This window comes from Marmota marmota, unplaced genomic scaffold (assembly GCF_001458135.2).
Source record: "Marmota marmota marmota unplaced genomic scaffold, marMar, whole genome shotgun sequence".
Classification (NCBI taxonomy): Eukaryota; Metazoa; Chordata; class Mammalia; order Rodentia; family Sciuridae; genus Marmota; species Marmota marmota.
Genome location: NW_026000174.1, coordinates 26,538,333 through 26,553,062, shown reverse-complemented (window position 1 = coordinate 26,553,062; position 14,730 = coordinate 26,538,333). Strand labels below are relative to the sequence as shown.

Here is a 14,730-nt window from a genome sequence, read left to right as displayed (position 1 = left end):
GACCACATACAACTTTCAGGGGACACTTAAGCTAAGACCAGAAGGATAAACGGAATGCCAAAATGTGTGCTGGGGAGGAGAGGTAGGAGTGAAAGAAAGGGAAGGTCCTGAGAGTATAAAGTAGAAGAGCAGTGTTCCAGAACAGGATGAACAAACTGACACGTTTTAGAGATATTTAGGCGATAACACCAACTGAATTTGGCTAATGACTAGATTTGAGGGATAAAGAAGGTAAACTCCTAGAAGAGTCTGGTAGTCTTTTAAACCCCTCAAAGACTCCTTTCTCATAGGCTTCAAGGAAGCAATGGATTCCCAAAAAGGTTCAGCAAAGAACTGAATAGAGCAAAAATGGCTAAGGAATACCAATGTATGCTAACTTAAATAATTTAAAAGTATAAGAATAATTTCTAGGAAGGAATCTTATATCCCAGAGTTTTAAAAAAGTAAAAAAGCAACATAATAAGAAGTACCTACTGCATAGTGTCAAAGAAATGATAATGGGATAGGACAATTAGTTTCAATCCAAGGAAATATCGCAAAAGTGTATGAGGTTCATTCAAAGTCAAAAGTCTGGTAGCTATGGAGGGGTTTACTGCAGTTTGGTGTTTTTTTGTTTCTTTCTTTTTTTAACAGACTTATAAAATTTTAGATATTCAGGTGAATATTATTCTTATTCCAAAATAAATGCATTTTAAAATAGCAACTGCATTTTGTAATGCCTATAGTCAGGTTCCTTACCAAAACTGAGCTTTGAGCTTTTCATTTCAAGCTCATCATTAATGTCAAATAAACTTCTTCACTGAGAGATTGCTATCCTATAGGAAATTAATAATTTTTTTTCTTTTCTTTTACTAATTCTTTTCAGGATACCATGGACATATACTAAGCTAGTGATACATCATATTTTTTCTCCCCTCCAAATGATCATTCTCCACACTTACCTTGCCACTAAGGACTTCTTCCACTCGCTCTTGGGGTGTCTGTCCAGCTTTCTGCCTCACCAAAACGTATACTGAATTGACCTTAGGACAAGACCTTAGCAACTTTTCCAGAAGCACCTTTCCTAGGAAACCTGTAGCTCCCGTGAGGAGGACATTCTTGCCTTCATAGTATTCTGGGATTGAAACCATTTTGACCCTAAGAAAAACATAACAAGGAAGCATTAGTTCAATAATTTATGTTCATTCTTAGTAAAAAAAAAAAATCTCTTGGTATTCATATAAATATTTTAAAAAACAAGTGAAAATCAAAACCGAGCATTTAAAAGAGAAGATTGTAACCTTTGGTTAACTGTACTAGATGATCTCAAAAAATTCTTTCCAGTAATTAGAACCCAAATCTTTATATATCCTCTGTCAAATTTTAAATACAACTGAATGGTGTTTCTCTGTTCTCCAGAGGAATGTGTAACACCAAAGGTCAGCAATAAGACTCAATTGCCCCACTTATAAAACACCACTGGGTGTCATATTTACCTATCAGCAGTTCAAAGAAGAAGAGGTAACACCAAGTCTTTTCTCCTACTCATCTCTCAGTAACAGGATAGCCAAAAAAGCATTTAAATTTCCCTTCTTAAAAAAGGCCTAGTAAGAAAAACATTGTCTACCTTATCCTCTCTACCCAAATTCCACCGAAACAGTAGAAAAAAGATACACTAAGATAACAAATAAACAAAAGAACCATGATGAATAAAGACAAAAACAAAGTGAAGGTTTCATGCAGTATATTAGTACACAAAGCTAAAGCATATTGAAAACAATGTTCTGTACTGTTTAGAAACACACACATATAGGATAAAATATTAACAGATGTATGAGGAATACAAAACAACCAAAGAAGCAGCTTTGATTATATTTATGTCTTATTTAAACTAGAGCGTGGATATATGTGCTCTACATCCACATTTTTCATAATTAAAAAAAGAGTTCAGAGCAATTTGAAAACAAGAAATAATTCCATTAACAAGCAAAAATGGAGGGAGTAGTATTTCTAGAAAAAAACAGATGAGACTGAATTGATTGAGATGCCTAACAGAACAAACAGCAACCTAAGCCAAGAGGTTTAGAAGGGACTAAGGAGGCAAGAATTATCTTTACCAATCCCAAATAGAGCCTAGGAGAAAATGCCAAACTCAGGATCAAGAAGCAAAGTAATTAAGGCAAACCAAGGTAATTAAAAGATGCTCAAAGAACAGAAGAATCATTCATGACAGTCTTATATCGTACATAAACTTTGGGTCCAGGCTTAGTATCCAAATGTGTCTGAGCATCTAGATGGGTGCTGGGAACAAAAGAGAAATAGGACTAAGCCTAAGGTTGCTCCAAACATCCAAAAATGGAAGTGGGGGAGGCAGGAGGTCAGGATAGAAGAAACAAAAATCATTAAAAAAAAAAAAAAGTCTATATAGGGCTTGACCTCCAGAATAAATGTTAGGGCCTTAGTCTACCTTTTGCTGCTGACCCTTAAAGCAATCTCACACAGAGTTCTCAATCAGTAAACCTATCTGGGGAAAAATTATTTTGGGAAACAGATCTTTAAAAACCCAGGAAGCTGGACTGGGGCTGTAGCTCAGAGGCAGAGCGCATGTGCGAGACACTGAGTTTGATCCTCAGCACTATATACAAATAAAATAAAGGCATTCAAAACAACAACAACAAAACAAAACAAACAAACAAAAACAAGAAGGCAATATTAGCAACCAAAACCAACTATTGCAGTCCTTCATCAAGAATACCAAAGATAACTAGATATTTTAAAAACACGTACAAAAGAACGACCAAAATGAAAATCAATAGAACCAACTAAACTACAAAGGAAACTAAAATAATGAAAAATTTAAGAGAATTTAAATTCTTATAAATATCCTCTAGCCCATTTATAAGAATATTGCAAAAATAACAATATCTATGAAAAAGGAACAAAGAATATGAAAACAATGAAAATCAGCAATTTAGACAGAGCAGAAAAATCCAATAAATAAATTATTAGAATTAAACCAGTGAATTTAACAAGGTCACCAGATACAAAGTTTGTCTGGGAAAAATGTATTTTTAGACATATACACACACACTCATATGTATACACATTTATTAATATACACATGTACCAACAGATAATGAAGTTTTAAAAAAAAATTCCAAACTATGCCACTTATCATCAAAAATACAATAATCTAGGAAATAATAAGTGTTGACAAAGATACAGAGAAATTAGAACCTTCGTATGTTGCTAGTAGGAACGTAAAATGGTTTAGCTGCTGTGGAGAACAGTTTGGTATTTCCTTAAAAAGTTAAAACATAAAATTTTATGACCTATCAATTCTACTCCTAAATACATACTCCGAAGAATCTAAAACAAGTACTCAAACAAGTTGACACAAATTTATAGCAGTACCATCATTCCTAATAGCCAAATAGCACAAACAGCATGCACGTCAATAACAAATGAATAGTCTCTCTCTCTCTCTCTCTCTCTCTCTCTCTCTCACACACACACACACACACACACACACACATCCATTATTGAGCTTTAAAAAATAATTAAGTACTAATTCATACAACATGGATGAGCCTCAAAAATGTATCAAAAGTGTAGAAGTCAGACACAAATGGTCACATATTAAATGACCTGTTTATATGAAATACTCAGAATGGATAAATCCATAGAGACAGAATGCAGATTGGTGGCAGCCAGGGGTTGGGAACAAAGAGTACAGTAAAGAATAGAGAGATGCTATTAAGGAGTTTTATTTTACAACAATGGAAAAAAATAAGAGAGCTCATGTATAATGGCATAATTTAGTGTGAACATACTTTACATACAGAGTTACAAAAAAATTTTGCTGTAAATGGATAATTAAGAATGTAATGCACTCCACTATTGTCATGTATGTAAGAAATAAATTTTAAAAAAGGGAAAGAAAACAAATATTTTCAAACTAATGGACTGATGGATGCATAACACTGTGACTGTATTATATGCCACTGATTTGTTCCCTTTAATGGTGTTATGGCTTTAATATGCCCCCTTCAAAATTCTTGGCAATGTCATAGCATTGACAGGTGGGCCCTTTAAGAAATGATTAGGCCATGAGAGCTCCAGAGTAACTGAAACTCAAATCACTGCTAGAAGAACCATGGACAAGTATATTATTTAGGAAGAATGGTATTAACTATTAGAGATGAATAGTCCCTTATTAAATGATCTAGTAATTCCACTTTTAATTACACACCCACACAGCTGAGAAGATAGATACACCAGTAGACTGATAAACAAATACAGTTATAGCAGCACTCTTTTTATTGACCAAAAACAAACAATAACAACAACAACAAAAAACCCCTAAAGCAACCCATGTTTGTCAACAGTTCAATATATAAACTGTGGTACATTCGTATGATGGAATATTTTAGAACAACAAAAATGAAGGAACAATTGTTACATACAATATGGATGGATCTCACAAAAAGAACACCAGATCAATAAGGCCAGGTATAAAGAGTGTATTACATAATGCCCTTTACATAAAGTTCAAAAATAGGTAAAACTCATCTATGGTTAAAAGTCAGAATGATGGTTATCTAGCAGGGAAGAAAAGGAAGTAACCTGAAGAAATGTGAAGGCTTCTGGGATACTGGTAATGTTCTATTTCTTGATCTGGGAGGCTCACTTTAAAATGTTCAACAAATTGTCCATTTAGGATGTATGGACTTTCTTAACGTATGTTGTATTTCAATTAAAAGTCTACTTAAAAAACTTAAAAGAGGGCCATCATATGTGTCCTGGTCTGCTAAAACAAGACATATATATATATAATCCCAGCTTAATTTTATATAGAGCTCCCTTTTTCAAAACTGTCACTGTTTGCATAATAAATTATATGGTTATCCTAGTTGCTGCTTATAAGCTGCTTCAGGTCTGAGACTATTTCTAGATTTCAATGACTGAAAGCCTAACTGGAACTATAAAGTATAATAACCTTATGTGAGAAATATGAAGAATAATTCTGCATCAATATATCCAAACAATCTGATAGGTATTAATGATAGCTACATACTAAATAAATATTAGTGTCCTGAGAACAGAATCAGTACTATACCTTTCATCCCTTCAGAACTATTTTCAACAAATCTCCAATAACTTTTCTTACCTAAGGTCACTGAGCACATCTGTAGGACACAAACTTAAACCAGTATCTTCCAACTAAAAAGCACATTTATAGAAAGCATAAAAGTGAGATAAGTCATCACTAACTCACAAACAAGGACTGAATGCACAGTACTAGCAAAGAAGTTCAAAGTGTAGGGGCTGGAATAGATGATCCTAAAGGTTGTACCCATTTCTAAAGTTGTAGGATTCACTACAGAAAGAAAATTAGCCTTCTTCATGAGGTCTTCTGGCTTTTACTAAATGCATATAAGAATTTGCTCCACAGACATTTTTAATATGAAATAAAGTGAATTCTAGTTGAAGATTCCTTAAAGAATGCCAATGCAAAATTAACTGGTTCAGGTGGACTCTTGAACAGCTAAAATTCGTAGGCAACTAAACTTTACCACAATTTCCCTGAGGACCATTTCCAAAGACAGATAACTAGAGTAAGAAAAGATAAAGAGGTCCACTGTCAAACTTAGAACTGGACTCACAAGAACACTCAGGTGGACTTAATTATAATTACCATCAATTTGAATAAAAAGATATCAATCTCAGGTTAAGAAATATGCACATATCAAAGATCAGTGTATTTACTTCCAATCCTAACCCACTGTACGACCTTACATTGAATGAATCATTTATTGGAAATGATGTGAGTGAACTATACCATTAACATACAATGAACATGTCTGTATCTTTCCACATGTTAGAATTTATTGAATAAATCAATTTCATCAGCTTTAATTCAGGGAGTATTCATACTTTCATTTTATTGCAAGTTCTTTTATTCTATTCCAATCTCAATTACTAACATTTATAACACTCAAGTTACACACCACACTTCACACTGTGATATATATAGGTTATACAAAGGAGGAGAAAGGACCACTCCAAGAGTAAAGGAAGAAAGCAGATACAATGCAAGAGTCACTGCAGTCATCTTGAAGTAGTCCATGTGCCATCAGCAGGAGAAATAGTGCTGAGCTGAAACCCAGGAGCAGGAAGGGAATCTTTGTTGTGGATCTTCCTGGGCACGGCTCACAACAAGTGATTGGGTAGAGGGGTCAGTGTGCTATCGTAACACAGTTCAAGGTACCTCTGCTTTTAAAGGTCTTAAGTGAGAAGATTACATCTGGTATGATTCATAATTTAATGTGCCTGGTGTTTCTGTTGATTTGATATGCCCAAATGTCCATGTTCTTCTAATTTAATTTGATATGCCCAAGTGTCCATGTTCTTCTAATGTAATTTGATAAGTTTGCAGGTACTAATTTTTTCTTTGAATGAATAAATTATTCTTCAGTTTGTGCTTTATGGTTGTGCTGGGCAAATGTTGGTAATTTACTTGTACAAACAAGTGTAGAGTCATTTTACCTTGACACTACACTCAAAATGGAGCAATTCATGGCAAACCGCTATTTAATATAATGGAGTAACACAGGACTAGGCACAGCCTGAAAACTGCTACTCCATATAACATGGAATAACCTGGAACAGGGCAGGGACTGCTCTCCACAGGAACAATAGAAACAACCCCAGGGCAAAGGAGGTGACAAGGTAAAAGACAAGAAACTCTGTAGCCTTGCTTAAGAGTAACATTTCTACAAAAACCTGTATCAATGTAATCCCATGGGAATCACTGAATTTTGAGATATCGGGAACTAAATATCATTTCAATACTGAGTGAAAATCAGGATTTGCTTATAAATGACTCATGTTAAGTAAGGTAGGTCCTTAATTCAAGCAAAGGCTTTCTGATAACCAAGTGCCAAGCTGCAGTAAGCCCTGGGGTTCTTAGTCTAGCAAGCCAGAGTTGGAAGCCAGGCTTATCCATTTATACCTTGGGGATGAGCTTATTTACTGGTTTCATTTTATAGTTTCTTCATCTCTAAAATATAGATAATAGAACCATTCACTTGCCCTCTACCTCATAGCATTTATGTGCCAATTAAGTGTAGCAAACTAAATATTACACACACAATTACATTTCCTTATTAATTTTCCCTTTACGTACATGGCAGAGATTCTCAGTATGGTCCTTCAACAATAAATCTGATCTCTAACATTTCAGAATAGTCTTAAAATTTTTAATGATCTTATTATTCTAGAAAGAATAATTTATTTATGAGTGTAAATTTTCAGTCTAGGGGAAAAAAAAAACTACTGAAGTATGATCAAAAGTTATTCCCTCTCTGAACCAGACACAGTAATCTCTTTGCCTTGACTATTCTTAAACTTGTAGATGATGATACAGAACAACTAGAGATATTGTAACACTACTAATACTGGAAAAGGGTGCAATCACTTTGGAAAAACCAACTATATTCACCAAGAACATATGTACACTCTGTGCAACCTTGTAATTTCTTCTCAGGAGTACACTCAACCAAATTGCAAATAAACAAGGATACTAACAGTCATGAACAATAAGGTTCAAAGAAGTAACATCATAAAAGTGAAAAAAAAAATTCCTCAAATATCCATCAACAGAAAAATGTATAAATGATATTCCATAAGTTCTACACAGAATTCTCAAATATTAGCCAAAGAAACCAGATGCAAAAACAAATCTTGTGTGACTCTAATTATATAAAGTTCAAATAGATGCAAAACTAATCTAGGAGTCAGAAGTCAAGATAGTGGTTATCTTGAGAAGGAAAGGGGCACAAAGTGGGTTCTCTGGGCATCTAATATTTTCTATTCCTTGACCTGGATATGATTACCTGATTGAGTCTGCTTTATAGTATTCAATGATTAAGCTGTATGTGAGAACTTCTCTGCACTAGGATTCAAAGAAGTTTATTTTAAGATGATTTTTTTTCCTACATAATAAAAAGGTATTGTGTTTTGAATGCCCTTTCCTAGGTATTCCCTCTTCATTTATATAAATACTACAAGAAGCAACTTCCAAATTTAAGAATCACAGGTGAGTCCAAGGCAGGCTATTTGATAACCACACATAGAGAAACACCAGCCCATTTTCAGAGTAAAATGTAGGAAACACATCCCAATAAAATGGAAGATTCGAAACATTCTTTGCCGCCTGCAAACATAACACCTGTTCAGTTTGGGAAACTTTCACCTGAAAGCTGGTCCCCATCCAGGAACTGTGCTAAGGAGAAAAGACCAGGCAGAGTTTTTAACAAGGCCTGATTTTATAAGCAATTTGGAATCTATCAGATAGATGAACATCTCAGGCATTCACCTGCCCAAAGACTGCAGCTTATTCTGTTATCCTAACATGAATCACCCAGAGAAATTTCTCTGTTGAGATTTGGATATGAAGTATATCCCCCATCGCAAAGATTCGTGTGTTGAAGTCCCCAACACAGCATGATTCAGATATGGGGCTTTGGGGAAGTGATTAGATCATGAGGGCTCAACCTCATCAGTGGATTAATCCTCTGAATGGACTACTGAGAAGGTGGTAGAAATTTTTGGAGGTGGGATCTAGTTGAAGGAAGACAGTCATTAGGAGCACACCTGTGTTCTTCTTGCCCCCTACCCCTCCCTGACTGCCATAGCTGAACAGTTTTCCTCTGCTATAGCTTTTGTCATGATGGTCTGCCTCACTTCAGGCCCAAAACAATGGAGTCAGCTTTGATAGACTAAAACCTCTGAAACGATGAGCCAAAATAAATCTTTCCTGCTCTGAGTTGTTTTTCTCGCATATTTGCCAGAGCAACAAGAGTAAATAAAATAGAAAACTGGTCCCAAGTGTGGATGTTGCTGTGATTACCCTGACCATGTGGTTCAGAAGCCTTTGGAACTGGTTTGTGGGTGAAGTTTGGAAATGTAGTCTATAGAATCCTTAAAATGGTTTAAGTAGAGCTTAATGGATGATTTTGGTGTGATCTTAGAAGATCACAACACTGATAGTAATATGGACAGTAAAGATTGTGTGCTCATGAGGTTTCAAATGAGATGAAGATGCTATTGGTAATTGAATTAGGGGCCACTCATTACATTATGGCAAATAATTTGTCTACATTTTGTCCATGACTGCGTGTGATGCTAAATTTAAAGATGTTGAACTGGGCTAGGGTTGTGGCTCAGTGGTAGAGTGCTTGCCTAGCACGTGTGAGGCACAGGGTTCACTCCCCAGCAACACATAAAAAAAAATTAAACAAACAAAATAAAGGAATTGTGTCCATCTACAATTAAAAATATAAAAATAAATGTGTTTAACTAATTAATCTGGTGGAAGAAATTTCAAGGTAGCATAGCATTTGGGTGATAGCATGGATATTGTTGGCAGTTTTTAGCCAGGCTTACCATGAGAATCAAAGTAAGAAGATCAAAAAATTCTGAAAAGTTTGCAGTTTATCCAGGACAGCACATGCAAAATTGGAGCCAAAGAAGTTGTGGTTGTTGAAGAGATTAGCACCACTAAAAAGAAACCAAGAACTTTGTACCAAAGCAATGGGAAAGATGCTTTGAGGGCATCTCAGAAATCAGCAAAACCACATCAATTACAGGTTCCACAATGTAAAAATGTAAACTCATTTGCTTTGAGGGTAGCCTGTTTGCACAGGACCACCCATGAAGTTGTTTACACAGCAGTTTTTTGTTTGGTTGTTTTTTTTTCCCCTCAGGTATTCAGGCACTCTAAGATTTCTGCAAACACAGTCCAAGCAAGCCTGGGTACTGCTTCTGCTGGAATGAAGGATGCCAAGAATTACAGGGTTATGTATAAAGGCTTCTATCAAGATTTCAAATAAAGGTTCGTAAGGCCAGACAATGTGTGTCAGGATCAGAATCCCTGGAGGTACTCCTAGAGAGGGCAATAATAAAACTGTGAGAGTGAAGCCAAAACAGCAATGGAGAGCCCAAGAAGTTAGAAATGCCAGAAATATGAAATGTCTGCCGAGGAAAGCTGCAAGCAATGAGCAGAGCCAGTCCAAGAAAAAGGGCTTGTGGGCTGCAACCAGCAAGACCACAGGGGTGAGGCTGCTCCAGTCCTTTGGAGCCCACACCTTGCTACCACATGCCCCAGATGTCAGCAGATATGGAGTTACAGAATTTAAATTTGTCCTGCTGGGTTTATGTCTTGCTATGCCCCCATTCCCCCCTTTAGGGATGGGAATGTTTGTTTATTCTATGCCATTGTATGCTGGAAGCATGTAACTTGTTTTTGATTTTTCACAGGAGCTCACAGCTAAAAGTTGCCCCAAGAGTCTCACATGAGACTTTGGATATTGACAGAATGCATTTTGCATTATGAGATAGACATGAGTGTCTGGGGGCCAGGGGCAGAAAAAGCCTCTATTCCAGTTCTTCGAAACACAAAATCCCACACCTACAAATAATTTACCAGTCTAATTTAGTACCAAGTTCATGAGAAACACCTACCCTACATCTCCTTAGAAATGGTACTTTGTATACTCTCCTTAGGAGGTCTTTTAGACTGGGCAAGCCCCTATAATAGTAACTCCCAAGCATTAACGTGCAGACAAGTGACCTGAAGATCTAGTTTAAAAGACCCGAAGATCTTCTTATTCCACAGGTCTGGGGTGGGTCTGAGATCCTCCACTTCTCAAAGAGCTAAGTGATGTTGGAAACTTGCTTAATTAAGTTTATTCACTTGCAGTGCTAGCACACCACTGAAGCCCAGTGTTCCTGAACACCAGGGCAATTTAATGATCTGTTTTACGTAAAAAAAATGAAAACAGAGAAAATAAATACTATTCCCTATACTCCACATGTACACACATATCCCTTTCTATTATATACCCATGGTCTCTGACCCAAAACATGATGTTTTAAAATGCTATAATTGGCCCATAAAGTAAACAGTCATATCGAAGACAAAGGGCCAATTTTTATAACAAAGAGCATCTGTAATTTAATAAGACCAGCAATTAATTAGGCAAGCAGAAAACAAAAATAGAAAGTAAACATTTAAAAAAAACAAAGGGTTATTGAAATATTGATAATAAAAGTATACAAAGTGGAGACTTGATCTTTATGGGCAGCGGCAATTAAGCAATATCTACAAAATTTTAAATGCCCAATACCTTTGACCCTGAAATGCTTTTTTTTTTTAATAGTACATGTTTATTTATTTATTTATATTATTTTTTAATACACAACAACAATGGAATGCATTACAATCCTTATTACACATGTAGAGCACAATTTTTCATATCTCTGTATATAAAGTATGTTCACACCAATGTATGCCATTACACATGTACTTTTTTTTGCATTTCAATTCTTAATACACATATTTACCACAATTTTTCATCTCTGTTTGTATATAAGGTATGTTGTCACCCAATTCAAGTCTTCATACATGTACTTTGTATAATGATGACCATCACATTCCACCATCCTTGCTATCCCCTTTCCCCTCCCTTTCCCTCCCACCCCTCTTCCCTATCTAGAATTAATCTAATCCTCCCATGTTCTCCCTCCCCTTATATGAGAGAAAACATCCGGCATTGGTTTTTTGGGATTGGCTGACTTCACTTAGCATTACCTTCTCCAACGCCATCCATTTACCTGCAAATGCCATGATTTTGTTCTTTTTTTAATGCTGTGTAATATTCCATTGTGTATAAATGCCACATTTTTTTTATCCATTCATCCACTGAAGGCAGTGGCAATAAGCAACATCTACAAAATTTTAAATGCCCATTACCTTTGACCCTGAAATGCTATTTCTAAAAATTTATTTTGCAGCTATTCTTGTGTACGTAAAATGATGTATTCACTGCAGCAATGACAGCAAAAGATTAAAAACCTAAGTGTCCACCAATAGAGAAACAGGTAAACAAACTGGCATATTCTTAAAATGGTATACTCTATATTAAAAGAGTGAACTGGCATAACAAATATTGATACAAAATAGCATTCAAGATAAAATTTTATAAACCAAGATGCAATGCACTGAATGATATACTCCTTTCATGAAATACCAGGTAACTGCAAAATAGAAATGAGAGGAATTTACTTTTCACTATATATCCTTTCATACATTATTATGTCCATGTATTATCTGTTTTTAAAAATCAGCATTTTTCTAAAATAAAAAAACAGATATCAGAAAGTACCAAAAACAATTTTTGAAAGTACAAATGTCCTCCTCAAATTAGCCACTCTCCACCATCTTTGGTCTTAAAACAATTACAAATTCAGGTTTATTTTTTATTTAGAAAAAAATTCAACAAATCTTTTTTTTTTTTTTTTGGTTCTGGAGATTTGAACCCAGGGGTGTTTTATCACTGAGCTACACTCCCGGTCCTTTTTGTTTATTTATTTTTAAATTATTTTCATATATAAGACAGGCACAGTGGCTCACACTTAATCCCAGCGGCTTGGGAGACTGAGGAAGGGGGATCATGAGTTCAAAGCCAGCCCCAGCAATGGTGTAATGCTGAGCAACTCAGTGAGATCCTGACTCCAAATAAAATACAAAATAAGGCTGGGGATGTGGCTCAGTGATTGAATGCCCCTGAGTTCAATCCCGGGTACCAGCTCAAAATAAATTTTTTAATTGATTTTATTTCTGAAATACATGACATCAGAATGCATTACAATTCTTATTACACATATAGAGCACAATTTTTCATATCTGTTTGTATATAAAGTATGTTAACAGCAACTCATGTCTTCATACATGTACTTTGGATAATGATGTCCATCACATTCCATCATCCTTGCTAACCTCCTGCCCCCTCTCTTCCTTTCCACCCATCTGCCCTATCTAGAGTTTGTCTATTCCTCCCATGCTCCCCCTCCCTACCCCACTACAAGTCAGTCACCTTATATCAGAGAAAACATTCGTCACTTGTCTTTTTGGGATTGGCTAACTTCATTTAGCATTATCTTCTCCAACTCCATCCATTTACCTGCAAATGCCATAATTTTATTCTCTTTTATTGCTATGCAATATTCCATTGTGTATATATGCCACATTTTTTTTTATCTATTCATCTACTGAAGGGCATCTAGGTTGGTTCCATAGTTTACCTATTGTGAATTGTGCTGATATAAACATTGATGTGGCTGTGTCCCTGTAGTATATTGTTTTCAAGTCCTGTGGGTATAGACCGGGGAAAGGGATAGCTGGGTCAAATAAGAGTTCCATTCCCAGTTTTCCAAGGAATCTCCATACTGCTTTCCATATTGGCTGCACCAATTTGCAATCCCACCAGCAATGTATGATGTATCTTTTTAAATTTTTTATAACTATTTTTAGTTGTTGATGGACCTTTATTTTATTCATTTATTTATATGTTGTGCTGAGAATTGAACCCAGAGCCTCCCACATGCTAAGCAAGTGCTCTCTACCACTGAACCACAACCCCACTCCCTTTTTTGTTTTCTATTTTGAGCTCTAAGATAGGGTCTTACTAAGTTGCTTAGGGTCTCGATAAATTGCTGAGATTGCCCTTGAATTTGCAGTCCTCCTGTCTCAGCCTCCTGAGTCCCCAGGATTTCAGACATGTGCCCCCATACCTGGCTCAAATATTCTGTTTTTAAGTGAAAATAAGACAATTATCTTTCATCTGCCAATTATCATTACTATATTTGCTCCATTTCTTTATTAGATCAAAAAATATTTTAGATTAAAAATCAGATAACTACTTATCTATGAAACTATGGATGAATAGATTAAATTTCCTGAATGGAATGTGAAAAAAAAATCCCCCTTCAGGATAATGTTGATCTCAAAATGAGATATAACTCTCCTTTATTTCCTGAGAGATTCACCTCCTCCCCAATGTCTCCATGTTCATAAGGGAGTAAAGTACACAAAAGTACCAAAAATATTACCATAGTTGTTACCAGAGTCTTAAGTTAGAGGCCCAACTCTGGCAGTCATAGTGAAGCAGATCCAACCACTGACCCCAAGAGCCAAATGGAAAAGTAATGATGAAAAACAAGAAAGGAACTTTAATCAGTTCAGCCATATTGGGAAGACAAAGGCACCAGAGTTTCCAACCCTGTCTTCAGAAGTACTCACATGAACTCCCAAATTATACAGACAAGGGGAACCAACAATATGCATATATCAAGAAGTCTTGGTTAAACTGTGGTCTGATTGATCATTACCTTGTGATTGGTTAGGCCTAGCCTTGTTGGCAATGCTAAGAAAGTTGCTTCGCCTGGGGGTATAGTTCCAACACATGACAAGATGTTTATCAATCAGACCTGTTGCTCCTGTTGAATCCAAGGTGACTGACTCAGAGTAAAGGAGACCCATGCAAAATGAAGGCAGAGACCCCTAGTTTTCTACATTTGCAGCTACAGGTGTTTTTAGCAAAATCAGCCTCTAAATCCCTGTTATATAGTAAAGTCAACACTGACTCTATAGCAACTTTATGCATTATTTATTGCACATACTCAGTAACCAACAAAATCTTTGTTTTACCTGCTAAAATTTATTTTTGGAGAACTAAACACCGAATATGAAAATCTCAAAATGAATAGATAACCATTCAATCCAACTTTCTACAAATTTCCACCATCTACAGCTATACCTGAAAGTAGCATCCATTTAGTTTTCTGTTAAAACTGAATCCTCTGTACCTTTAGCATGAACACAAGTTCAAAGTCAAAGTCTACCAG

At 35.8% G+C, this 14,730-nt stretch overlaps 1 protein-coding gene across 4 annotated transcripts in view; it reads right to left on the bottom strand.

Annotated features, from left to right (window-relative positions):
- Far1 (fatty acyl-CoA reductase 1) overlaps nucleotides 1-14,730 on the bottom strand; it is a 45,156-nt gene that overhangs the window by 30,187 nt on the left and 239 nt on the right. For all 4 annotated transcript variants that reach the window (XM_048788392.1, XM_015477655.2, XM_048788390.1 and 1 more), the window contains exon 2: nucleotides 942-1,137. In XM_048788392.1, the coding sequence (XP_048644349.1) occupies nucleotides 942-1,137 (196 nt within the window). The remainder of the gene's footprint in view (nucleotides 1-941; nucleotides 1,138-14,730) is intronic.